Genomic DNA, 12,204 nt, shown 5'->3' with positions numbered 1-12,204 from the left:
AGGGGCACCGTGTTCGTCTGAAAACTAAGGATTATGAAAAATGAGACTATTTAAAAGACAACACAAACTGCTTAGCCCTGCTGTGTACAGGTCCACTGTGGGCCGAGCAGCATTCACCTGAACGCCAGACACTGAACACCTTGGGTGAGGCTCTGGTAGCACAAGCAGGTTTGTTGTTTTCTGATTTGTAGGTAAAGAAACCTTTTTGGTTGTGCTCTCTCCTTGGGAAGAGTAAATGAGCTCTGAAAAGCAGTCTTGGGTTATAAAAGCTGTGGCCTGGACTGTCCGCATTGCTCGGATTAAAGAGGGGGGAGTGTTTTGATATTCTTGTTTTTGTTCTGTCTCACTGAAGAACGTCTAAGCCCAGACAGGGAGAAAAAAAAGCGCTAGAAAAAAAAGGATTCTGCCTCTCACATGACAGCGCTTAACATCGCCAGAGGAGAGGGGTTACCCGGCTGGGAGCAGCAGAGGGGCGCAGATCATCTTCCCTGCTGCTGCGCGGCGCACAGATCGCCCTCGCTGGGATCCGACTGACGGCCGGCCGCCGACACGCCCAAGGTAACAGATCAGTTCTGATTCTCGTAATCTCCTTCTCTAATCATCTCTAACCATCGGAAAGCAATTCTAACAATCACTAACGTCCATTTGCCCGATAGCCCTGGAAACGCAGGGCAAACTCACACCTGCAGCCAGTGGCACTGCGTCTGCAGCTCTGAATCCCGTTTCTTTCTGCCTCCTTCCGAAACACCCCCCGCAGCCACGAGGGACCCGTCTGCAGGACGTCCTCACGCTTTCTGCGCGCCTGCGAGAGGACTCCGCGGGGCTCCCTCTCTCAGCGCGGCCGTGTGTACCCACAGTGTAGAAACAGCCCGTCCTCTGGGGGCGCTGTCGCTCGCCTGCCTGCTCCCCTCCCGCTCGAGTCCGGGAGGAAAGAGGACCCCCGAAGAAAACCCACCTCAATTCGGGGGGAACATGCAGGCTTCACACAGACTGAACCCCAGTCCCGCGCCGCGCAGTACTACTCCCGCTAATGCTCTCAATTACTGCGGTCGATTTTAACACGTTTTGTGAGAAACTGCAAACATTTAAAATGTCTAATGATTGGTTTATATTGAGAGCTCTTTATGGCCATCGTGCGATGTCAACATTGTAACCATCATTTGGTTTTTAGAGGATGCCTCTTCCTCTGAGTATCCTGCAACATTCTTAAAATGATCAAAACATGAAGGAGTACATTAGGGGAATTAAATAGAACAAATACTATGTAATTACTGGAGTACAATTCTAGGATTTGCTTACAGTATTCCAACAACAGGAAGCAGAGGAATGAACGTGAGCTCACGAGTCCTGTGTTTGAGTCCAGCCTGGTGCGTGTGGAGTCTGTATGTTCTCCCATGCTTATGTCACTTTTTAATCCAGTTTTCTCCGCCCATCTCCCCACCTCCCCGTGTGCATTTTGAGCGACTGACCGCTCCACGCTGTCAGCTGGGAGACAGTTGGGGTCTCCATGTTATTCCCCCGCTGGCCAAGGTGGAGATGAGAAGGTCAGGCCAGGCTGACCGTGAGGCGCTGGCAGCGAGACCGGGGCTCATGTGTTACTGTAGCGATCGCTGACCCCTGCTGAAGTCCAGCAGTCACTTTCCTCTGTCCTGCCCCGCTTGCCTCAGGCTCACACACTGCGCTCCCCGCCCTGCGCAGCCTCTGCCCCGGTGAGCCAGTCGGGTTCGTACCGCTGAGGGGGGGCTCGATAGCCAGTCAGCCCCAGACCCCTGTGCGGGAGCAGTCAGTGGGCTGTCCTCGGCTGTAGCTGCATCACGGTGTGCATGTGTGTGTGTGTCCAGGACGATGGCCCGTGCGGCGCCGAGCTCTGGACGCTGCGGCCTCCTGGGCCTGACACTGCTGGTGCTGCTGGGACAGCTCGTCGTCAGCCGCCTCTGCAACTCCCTCATCATCACGGTGGACTCCTTCCACACGCTGCACCTGCTCCTGCAGCTGGGCGTGCGCCTGTGGGCCCCGGCCCGGCCCTGGCGCCGGCTGCAGCCGCTGGGCGGCCTGGTCGCCGCGCTGCTCCTGGCCTCGCTCTGCGCCTCCGTCTCGCTGGACATCCTCAGCCACTTCCTGCAGCCGCACGCTGGCCAGCGGCCCTGCCTGGCCCTCGCTGCCGGGGCCATGGGGGTGCTGCTCAACGCAGGGGTGCTGGCTGCTGGCTGCATCGACGGGTGGGACGCCAGTGAGGGGAGCCTGGCATCGGCGGGCAGAGGTAGCTCTACTCCTTTACTGTAAGGGTGGGCATCTGAGAGCTCCTCAGGAGGAAAAGCTTCGCTGACGGAATTAGGGTAAATTATTCTTAAATAACAAGGCAGAATGGCAGAGCGAGGTTTCCCGCTAGAGATTAGCCGATTGATCCACTGGCTGATCGATCGATTATTTAACTGTTACCTTCATTCAAAGCAGCTCAGAGTTTTATGCAATGGAACCCACTGGTTATAAACTCACTGGGAGCTGCAGATACTGTATGCGATTGCACAGCCACTGTGCTATAGACTTTATCTGTGCTGCTCTCTGTCATGCGCTGGCCAGGAGGAGCACCGAGCCAGTGTGCTGCTCTCTGTCGTGCACTGAGCCAGTGTGCTGCTCTCTACTGTGTGCACCAGGCCTGCAAGCGCCTGAGCTCTCTCCCTTCACAGGAGGCGAGGCTGAGCTCCCGGTGCAGAGGAGCGAGGCAACCGGGGGAGAAGACGCCGAGTGCTCTGGGAGCCCGCCGAATCCTGCTGGAGCGGCGCTGGAGCTCCCCCCGCTGGACCTGCTGCTATACTGCAATCCTGGGGCCTCCTGCACCCTCCTGAAAGCCCAGCCCAGCCTGGTGTCCCACGGCCAGCTGGACAGGGACAGCGGGGAGCCCGCCGGTGCCCCACACTCGCACGGTAAACACTTGTCTGTGAGCCAGCTCTCCGGGCGGCAAGAGTCTCACCCAGACAACACAGCAAAGCCCCTATAGCCTCTCGCACTGCACATGAAGGAGCGTCGTGCGTGGGAGTGTTTGACACAGTGTCAGGGTGTCCTTTATTGTCTAGTGACCAGGAGCTGCACACTGACCAAGCTCAGTGGAACAGGCCTGCTCTGCGACCACACTCCTGAAGCAGAGTATTCCTGGAGCAGAAGATTGAAACAAGCAGAAACAGGTTAAAAAGATCTCATCAAGCAAGAACTTGAATTTGGGATTAACTGAACTAAGCAATTAGAAGCCGAGCTGGACACAAGTCAGGAGACACTGTAGTGCCCCAGGCCCAGGGCTGAGAACTGCTGCTCTAGTCAACTGGAGTATGCGAAGAAAGTAGTAATAACTGCTTTGTTATTTATACGAGTACTCTGAATGACTTTTGGACATCATCCATAACTTCAGACACCTGCAGCGTACTGGTGTGTGCAGTCTGAACAGACCCTGGACACAGGTCTTGCTGTTTTGTGAGTCCATAGCAGGCAACCACATCACTGCGCCTGCGACATCACCACACACTGTCTCGTCTGTGGGACATGAGTGACCTTGTGGTTAGCCTCCAGGCAGGACAGCCCTGCTTCCTTGCACTGTTAGGGAGTGATCAGTCCTCTCCCCTCTCAAGCCCAATCATAGTTTAGAAAGGTGCTGGCAGGAAGGTGCCTCCCGCCCTGCCTGCGTTCTTCCACCTGTGTGCTGTTTGACAAACCGCTTTCAGCACAACCCTCGCCGTCCGCCTGTCAGCCCATCTCTGTTTCCTAGAGAGCCCTGCTGTGGGGAAGGAGGGCGCAGGAACAGCTCAGCTGGGGGCAGGAGCAGAGCATCAGTGAGGGCGAAGGATTTTCACGCTGTTCTTCTCTCCACACTCTCCCCAGATTCCAGCGCCGCAGGACAGCAGCCCGGGCCAGGCGAGAGGCCGGGGCGCTGGGCGGGGCGCGGCGGGCGCTGCAGGGCTCCCTGGGTCCTGGGGGCGGCGCGGGGCCTCCTGGCTCCGGTGCTGGTGCTGGCCAGCGGGCTGACCCAGCTGCTGCTGACCCCGGGCTGCCAGGGCCAGCGCAGCGAGGGGGCCTGCCGGCTCTACGTCTACCTGGACCCCGCCTTCTCGCTGGCGGCCGTGCTGGTCCTGCTGGCCGGCGCGCTGCCCCAGCTCAAGCGGCACGGCCTCGTGCTGCTGCAGGCCGTCCCGGCGCACATCGCCCCGCGCAGCCTGGCCGCCCGGATCGGCCGCGTGCCCGGCGTGCTGGCGGTCCACGACCTCCACGTGTGGCAGCTGTCCGAGGCCTGCCTGGTGGCGTCCGTGCACGTGCACTGCGCCGCCGCCCCCGGGATCCCCGAGCTCGTGTCGGCCGTCACCGCGGTGCTCCGTGGCGTGGGCGTGAGCCGCTGCACCGTGCAGCCCGAGGCCGGCGCCCCGCCCCCCGGCCGCGGGCAGCCGCCGCCCCCCTGCAGCCTGGCCTGCGGGAAGGAGTGTGCCAACAAGCTCTGCTGCCAGGGAGGCGCAGCGCCACCTGCAGGGCACGGCGCTCCCAGCCAGCAGCTCGTCATGGAGAACCCCTACCTGTCAGCACTCCGCCCGGAGAGAGACAGCTCGGGCGACTTCCCTAAACCCTTTTCACTCGCCGCGCAGCAGGGATCGGTGGCAGTCCTGCCAGTTCATTGCTGTGAATGAACAAGTCAGATCATAACAGCGACAGTGTGAGGGGTTGTGAAGCTCTCCCTCAACCTTTCGCACAGAAACCCCGGGGCTCCCCGGCGCACAGCTGCTGCAGAGGCTCTGCCTGTCCGGCGCCTCCCGCCCCCGCAGCAGCGCCGCTTGGAATCCATTCGCAACCTGGGGGCGGCTTGAGAATTCACGTTATTAAGCTGATAGGAATGTTTAATCGTTTATCGAGCTGCAACATTTCCTGTTTTTGCGTAACTCCACCTAGGTAACGCCTCCAAAAAACACGGACTTCTCCTCCCAGGATTATTCCTCAGTTCACCTTCGGCAGCTGCAGAGTCGCGCCCGCCTCCAGCGCAACCGGTTCTCAGAGCCTGAAATACACATCTCTGTGTGTCTAATGTCAGCTCTGAGATATTAAACCGAGATGACCCCGTGGCCGCTTGTGACAGAAGCAGTGTTGCGGTGGTGGCCTGCCCCCTCTCTGGCCGGCCCGCTGCGCAGTGGGGCTGCAGAGCTCTGACAGGACTCGAGCATGTTTCTGCCAGTACGATTCACGATAGACCTAAACCCAGAAAGAAGGCATCTCAGACTCGTTCAGTAACGAACGGGTTACCGTGGTGTGAGTTACTATAGCAAATAGTTACCAAGGGTGAACATGACAAATCCCGCGAAAACGCACAGGAAGAGAAAAATAACTTTGATCAGCGCTTGGTCTGACGGTAACAGACCCACTTCGGTAAACTTGCGCAAACTGCGCTTGTAACTGGGTGGAGAGCTCCACAGCCCCAGAAACCACGGATGCTCTTCAAAGCGGGTGGCTGTGTTTTTCTAAACGCGTTCCAGCAGACGCGTCCCTCCTCACAGCTGGAGACAACACAGCAAAACTAAGTGGAAATTCAGCTGGTGTCTAGTCTGCGCTTCACATTTTCCAGGCACACTCCCAACTGTGCCCCTGCCCCTCAGCGATATTGGCTCCCCGGGCCGGGAGACGGGTGCGCGTCAGGAGGAGCCGACTTGCGCGCCGGCAGCCTCTCCGGCTCCTTCACCGGGAGCCCCGGCGCCCTGGCGCCTCCCGCGCCGCCCTTCCCGCGGTGCACTGCCGCCGCACAGGTGGACCTGTTTCAGAACGTATCGATATCTCAGACATACAGACAAATTAGGCAGTATGATGGTACCAAGCAGTAATAACGGATCATGCTAAAGCTCTTTTCAGCGAGGGGTTTTTCTTTTTTCCTCCCTTTTGTTTTCTCGCTCCCCACCGCAGGCGTGACAGATGAGCAAATGTCCCGGGATATATACGGCTCCTGTCCCCTGTTTCTATCGCCCGGATGAGCCTCGGTGGGCCGGGGTGCAGGCTTCAAACCTGCAGCTGTTTGACGGCAGAGTGGTTCAATTCCACCTTCCGGGCGGCGGGGGCGCTTCGATGGGGTGTGTCTCTCTACCGCTTTGGGTATAATTAGAAGGTGATTCTCTTCCTGTGTATGTGGTGTTCTGCACAACCCAGATGTTTTCATGTGCTTATTTTGTTATCTTACCTGCTGTTTCCTTTAAATTTAAGAATCCAGATAATTAAGAAATAAAAACACAGGAGTGCAATGAAATGCTTATGGCAACATGCGACTCTCCGGCGCCATGTTGAACATGAAGCAGTTCTTCACTTTATTGTTATATGGAGTGGTGGCTCTGTGGCTCAGGATCTGCACATGTGGCTGGGAGGTTGCTGGTTCGAATCCCATGGCTGCCAGAGGAATCCTACTAAGTTGGGCCCCTGAGCAAGGCCCTTAACCCTAACTGCTCTAGGGGTACTGTATGGCTGACCCTGTGCTCTGACCCCCAGCTTCTCCCTCTGTCTGTGTGTCTCATGGAGAGCAAGCTGGGGTATGCGAAAGACAAATTCCTAATGCAAGAAATTGTATATAGCCAATAAAATGATCTTATTTCTTGATGTCCGTTGATGTTGATGTTAACTGACTTTCAGAACCAAACAAAAAACTGACTGAAAAATGGGGAATAACCGTCTCTAACGCCATCAGATCAGAGGGGATGCAAATATTTTCAGCATCACAAAGAAAACATACCAGAGATGTATTTCCTGGGTGAACCGAAACATCTCAGTGTTTCCCAGCCCCATCTCTCCCAGTTTCATAGAGCTGTTTGGTTTGGCAACGCGTCTGTCCCGTCCAGAGGCAAACTGTCGGACACTAAATCACGGACTCTGGGTGCCCGAGCCTTCTCTGTCGCTGCCCCAGTGTTGTGAAATCACCTTCCTCGGACAGTACGAGAGGCAACTTCTTTCATTGCCTCTTTTCTGATGTTAAGAGGAAATCTTGTAATTTAAACAAATGGCCAATTCTCCACTATCGAGCTGACTAGAAGGGCAGGAGCTGTCAGAACAACGGAACAGTGTAAGAGAGCCGCCACTGTCCCCCGAGCGGCTCCTGTGCATGTTTTCTGCTACCAGAAGCACTGCATTTGTGTTTTACGAAATCTGTATCTTCTCCTGAATGCCCAGAATTACTAGAATGGATTTCCGGGCATCCCTTCCGTAACTGTATTAAAAAAATGTTTTTTAATAACCCAACATTGGTCTGCTCATGGAGACATGTGAGTGTAATTTATCCACAAAGCTCCTATCCATTTTCTCATAATAATAATAATAATAATAATAATATAGTGTTTCAATGGTCATAATAATCTACAGTACAGCGCTCTCAGAGTTCAGCTTCGACCGGCTGGTTTGTATAAACCTGATCTGAATAGTGACAAGTTGATTATCCAATACCGGCGTGCAGCGCGCACAGTAGTGCGGCAGGGATTGGCTGAATGGCCAAACTGACAAGCAGATTTACCAATAAGAATGTAAAGATCAACCTTGACGACATTCAACGGCCAATCGCCTCGCTCGATGGGCGGGTTGGCTCCCGGAAGTACAACTGTGTCCTTGATTGGAAACGTAACGTGGGGGAATTGTTTTCAGTGTGTTCAAGTGCCTAAATTACGAAATTATTAATTGTGTATTTAGTGTATCGGGTAAGTCGTCGTTTTGGAAAACCAACTGGATTGTGAAACTGTTGTGAGATTGCTTTATATTTCGCATGGTTTATTCTTTACTGATAAAACGCGACACCGCGGTCCTACACTCTGCCTATCCCTCTATCGTCCAGCACTGAACAGTACTAACCGCCCGGGCGCAGGGGACCAGAAACACACTTTGTCTTAGGCATAAGTGAAGGTTTATTCCATGCTGAAAAGAAACGTTGTGTTTCTTTTCGTCTCTTTTCAGCAGGAATAAACCTTTACTTGTTCCTTTGCAGCCCACGCAGCTCCCCACCTGAACTACTTCACACGATCTTATATTTGTTTTTACCGTTTCCTTACACATGTTCCTGATCGTGCCCGTGAAGGGGCTGCTTTGGCCTGGGTGTTCAGAGCTGTTCTCCATTCTCAGGCGAGCGTGCGCTTTATTGCGGTCCTGGAGGATGCTGCTGCACAAGTACCCCCCGCGCCTGTGGGAGGCGCTGAAGCTCAAGCAGGGCATCTACGCCCGCCTGCCCCAGCACTACCTCCGCTCCCTGCAGGAGACGCGCCCGCCCGCGGCCGTGCACTGGAAGCCCCTGGGGGTCAAGTTCAGGCTCAACCCCAGAACCGGCCAGCGGGAGAGAGTCCAGGATGTCCCCATTCCCATCTACCACCCCCCCGAGTCCCAGAGAGGCCTGTGGGGGGGTGAAGGCTGGATCACAGGGTACAGATATGCCAATAACGATAAGGTGAGAAACAGCGCTGCTCAGATCGGGTCTTCAAATTTACAGTTTGCTGTACATTACAGGTCACCACAAGCGACTTCACACATTTGCAATGATAAAACCCTAACTGTCAGAATAGTCAGAATTCTGAAAATTTAAATCTTGCCATGTGAACCTTTGAACAAATTAAGACATGTTTGCAGGGTGGCTTGTCAGTATTGCATGAATACCCCAGTATTAGTTTCCCTCTTTCTCCCACAGCTCTCCACACGCCTGAAGAAATGCTGGAAGCCTCAGCTCTTTAACAGGGAACTATACAGCGAGATCCTTGACCACAAGTTTAAAATCACCGTCACTGCTCGGACGCTGGATCTCATTGACAAGGCATACGGCTTTGACTTCTACATTCTCAAGGTGACTTGTGACAGCAGAGTGGTTGTTTGCACTACCTTAAATTATTTGAGAAAATCTGAGTTGGAAACCATCGTGACTCTTTTGATGACAAGATCACTTTATTAGCCCATACAATTTCTTGCATTAGAAATTTGTCTTTTCACAGACCCCAGCTTGCTCTCCATGAGACACACAGACAGGGAGAGAAGCTGGGGGTCAGAGCGCAGGGGCAGCCATTTATACGGCGCCCCTGGAGCAGCTGGGGTGAAGGGCCTTGCTCAGGGGCTCAATGGAGTAGGATTCATCTGCCGGCCACAGGATTTGAACCGGCAACCTTCCAGCCACAGGCGCAGATCCTGAGCCACAGGGCCACCGCTCCGCCCCTGTCAAAGTGGTATAAGTTAGGTCTCTGGATCTGGATCACGCCTGTGAAAAAAACAGCCAAATGAAATTTAATGCGGCCTACATGGTCACACGCCAGGAATTGCCATTCCCAAAATATGCCACCCAAATCTTGCTCATGAAAAAGAATGGAATGGATGTATCAAAGACGTATGATAACGACACCGCATGTGCTGAGTTTATTGAGTGCAGTGCAGACAAACTATTTTGATTCTGTAATTTGGTGACTAAAAAGAGTCATTTGGCTCCTAAATGTTTAATTTTAGGAGCCAGTGGCACCCAAGTAATTTTTTTAGTCTGGAGCCCTGCCATTGATTCTTAATATTAATAGTTTCTTCTTAGTAATAAATGTACTATATTTATGTAGTGCTGCACATAATTATCAAAGTTCAGGTTCTGTAGACTTCTTACCGAGAGGAGAACATACATTGCTACTATGAGTAATAGTTTCTTATCCTTGAAATTAATAATCATGCTTTGTATAAGCCTTTTGTTTATGTTTTGTGACAAAATGTAGAACAGGGTCATAGAGGAAGTGCACTTTGGGCCCAGAGTCTTGAGAAGCCTTTACCCTCTGTGACCTTGTCTCTTTTAAAAAATTGTAGTTTTCTCTATCTAGGGGATATGGAAACTACATGTCCCAAGATGCTGTGGGGGGAAATGGCCTGCTCATTTCCTGTCTAGACAGCCTCAGCTGTGTGGGTTTACCTGCATGCTCAGTGACTTTAAAAGGGTGTAGCAAAGACAAGTGAGGGTCAGACAAGTCAGAGAGTTAGGCTGGGTTGTGATGCCAACTTATTTTGGATGCAAAAAGGACAAAGCGAGTAATATTGGAGTTTTTGGTATTTATGTTAAGGACTCGTTAATATTATTCTTCCTGAACATGGCAACTTGAGTGTGATTTCTGACACCATTTTGTGAAGAACTTGAGGCCAAAGACTTTACTGGCTCTCCTCGGGAAGTACAAGGTCGCAGTCCCAGTCAGTGGTGATTAGACAGCCCCTGAAAAGGTCACAGTATAGACCTGTATGTTTTTTCAGTAAGCTATCACTGCTGCACCTTTGCAACTAGTTTTTCCTGTATGAAATGCTGATCCATTCTGTTTTGATCCTAGACCTCTAAGGAGGATTTAAACTCGAAGCTCGGGATGGATCTGAAAAGGGCAATGCTGCTTCGACTGGCACGCAAAGACACCGAGCTCTATCCGGATGACCCCGAGAGGAGAGAGAGGGTTTACACCAAGTACAAGGTGCTCGAGATGAGCCTCGAATGTGTACTTTTACCAGACTGCTGTCACTCCATTTCCCAACACAGCTGCTGGTCAGCTTTCCACGTTCGCTTGTACTTAACAGGATCGTGACGTCTGGATAAATAAACCTAGAAGAGGTGTTAACGGAAGTATTAAAGAATACATTTTGACAAGTTTCTTAACATATTGTCTAACGGTGCAGTAGTGCAAGTGCAGTCAGTGGGCTGTTAGCTGTGCTGGAGGGTGCCCTTCTGACGCTCTGTGCCTCGCGCAGGAGTTTGTGATACCCGAGGAGGAGGCGGACTGGGTGGGGCTCAGCCTGGAAGAGGCAGTGGAGAAGCAGAGGCTCCTGGAACAGAAGGTAGGACACTTTAACATGTACAGCAAGGAAGGACAGGGCCCTGGTGGCACAGCACTTGTGTCGCAATAAATGTAGCAAGAAGGTGAGCGAGAGGGCACTATTTCATGGGTCCTGATGGGGAAAGAGGAGAAATACTGTGAAACCAATTTATAATGTTTTCCTGTCACTTTGTCTCGGAGAATCAAGGTTTTCGTGTACAAGCTTCTGTGTGATGAGCTGTTGTTGTTCCCGTCTGCCTCCAGGATCCCGTGCCGCTGTTCAAGACCTGTGTGGAGGAGCTGGTGCAGGAGCTGGCCTGTCAGAAGCTGGCTGAGCCTGAGGTGGTGGAGAAGAAGACATGATGGATCAGCACAAAGACGGAGGTGTAAAATGCGCAAACAACAGCTGCGTCTCGCCTGTTTGTGGTGCAGTTGCTGTGCCTTTCTTGGAAGGGACGTTTGTTTTGTTTCAGACGGTGACAGCTGTCTCTCTAACTTATTATAATATCACAGCGAAACATTTCCGGAGGCTGGTGGTTATTCATGCAGGAATGTGTTTGGGTCACGAGGAGGGTTAGATCTCTTTGGTAGATCCCTCAGTAAAGGCTTCATACCCAAAGTAATTTCACATCACAAAAAGTTGTAAATATCTTTATTACCATTACTGGAAACTGCATATTTGTCACAAAGAAATAAAAAAGGTTTGGTAACACATTCTTTTTGTTATTTTGTTTTGTTAGAATAAAGACTGGTAAAAGAGTAGTTTATATTTATCAAATTCATTCCTTCAAAATATTGTCCAGAGCTTTTTGTGCAGTGCCACATGTTGTAAATATTTTCCTTCTCCTTTTTGGGAGCAGTAACCTGAAGATGATTTGAGAGAAAATGCATGTGGGATACAGTGTATCTAATAAGAAATAGAGCAGTTTGACTTCATTTTCAAAACACTTTCCCATGGCTCACCTAAAGCAGCTTGATTATTGGGGTTTTAATAGAGCTATGTGGATATTTCTTCCATATCTATTAAATATCATTATTAATTCTAAATTATATTTAAAATTTAACAGAACATGCATTTTTGTTTCTATTTCACCTGGCTCCAAAATAGTATTCATGGTGCTGTACAGAAGTATCTAGTTTTGAATGTGATACATCTGAGACAAAAACACACCAAAGGCTGTAAAAGGGAATTGTGGCTGTATTTGTGTAGTAAGTGTCACACAGGCACATCACTGTTGGACGCCACGGAGGTGTGTATTTTTATTCAGCCTGTGCTGTTGTGTAGAGGGGGACAGTCCGGTCAGAAGAGAAGTTAGAAACAGCTTTGCAGCGCAAGATCGTTGAAAACCCGTGAAGGTAAGAGCGAGGACTACGGGCCGCGTCCTGAATCTAACATGAATGTGGGGGGAAATCGCAAGAA

At 51.8% G+C, this 12,204-nt stretch overlaps 2 protein-coding genes and 1 non-coding gene across 4 annotated transcripts; all 3 read left to right on the top strand.

Moving 5' to 3' along the window:
• The first annotated feature begins 1,845 nt into the window (after positions 1-1,845).
• On the top strand, positions 1,846-4,664 carry LOC148838813 (proton-coupled zinc antiporter SLC30A1). The gene is made up of 3 exons (XM_088912309.1): positions 1,846-2,260; positions 2,688-2,924; positions 3,871-4,664. The coding sequence occupies exons 1-3, from the start codon at positions 1,846-1,848 to the stop codon at positions 4,662-4,664; spliced, it is 1,446 nt and encodes a 481-aa protein (XP_088768435.1).
• A 1,316-nt stretch (positions 4,665-5,980) lies between these two features.
• On the top strand, positions 5,981-6,067 carry trnastop-uca (transfer RNA opal suppressor (anticodon UCA)). The gene has a single exon. It is a non-coding gene; the product is annotated as a tRNA-Sec (tRNA).
• Positions 6,068-7,564: 1,497 nt separating this feature from the next.
• mrpl28 (mitochondrial ribosomal protein L28) lies at positions 7,565-11,498 on the top strand. 2 transcript variants are annotated; one of them, XM_088912310.1, is made up of 6 exons: positions 7,565-7,688; positions 8,107-8,425; positions 8,663-8,815; positions 10,311-10,445; positions 10,720-10,806; positions 11,049-11,498. In XM_088912310.1, exons 2-6 carry the CDS (start codon positions 8,138-8,140, stop codon positions 11,145-11,147), a joined length of 762 nt encoding a protein of 253 aa, XP_088768436.1. In that variant the 5' UTR covers positions 7,565-7,688; positions 8,107-8,137; the 3' UTR covers positions 11,148-11,498. The 2 variants fall into 2 exon arrangements, with proteins under 2 accessions (XP_088768436.1, XP_088768437.1); XM_088912311.1 differs by lacking the exon at positions 10,720-10,806 and having other exon boundaries at positions 7,566-7,688.
• Positions 11,499-12,204: the final 706 nt, after the last annotated feature.

This window comes from Atractosteus spatula, chromosome 3 (genome assembly GCF_055471065.1).
Source record: "Atractosteus spatula isolate fAtrSpa1 chromosome 3, fAtrSpa1.hap1, whole genome shotgun sequence".
NCBI lineage: Eukaryota > Metazoa > Chordata > Actinopteri > Semionotiformes > Lepisosteidae > Atractosteus > Atractosteus spatula.
This window is presented reverse-complemented; position numbering and strand designations above follow the sequence as displayed.

Coding starts and splice junctions, on each gene's coding strand:
- LOC148838813 (XM_088912309.1), top strand. CDS start 1,846: ATGGCCCGTGCGGCGCCGAGCTCTGGACGCTGCGGCCTCCTGGGCCTG. Junction 2,261..2,687: donor CCTGGCATCGGCGGGCAGAG/GTAGCTCTACTC, acceptor CTCCCTTCACAG/GAGGCGAGGCTGAGCTCCCG. Junction 2,925..3,870: donor CGGTGCCCCACACTCGCACG/GTAAACACTTGT, acceptor CACTCTCCCCAG/ATTCCAGCGCCGCAGGACAG.
- mrpl28 (XM_088912310.1), top strand. CDS start 8,138: ATGCTGCTGCACAAGTACCCCCCGCGCCTGTGGGAGGCGCTGAAGCTC. Junction 8,426..8,662: donor GATATGCCAATAACGATAAG/GTGAGAAACAGC, acceptor TTTCTCCCACAG/CTCTCCACACGCCTGAAGAA. Junction 8,816..10,310: donor TTGACTTCTACATTCTCAAG/GTGACTTGTGAC, acceptor TTTTGATCCTAG/ACCTCTAAGGAGGATTTAAA.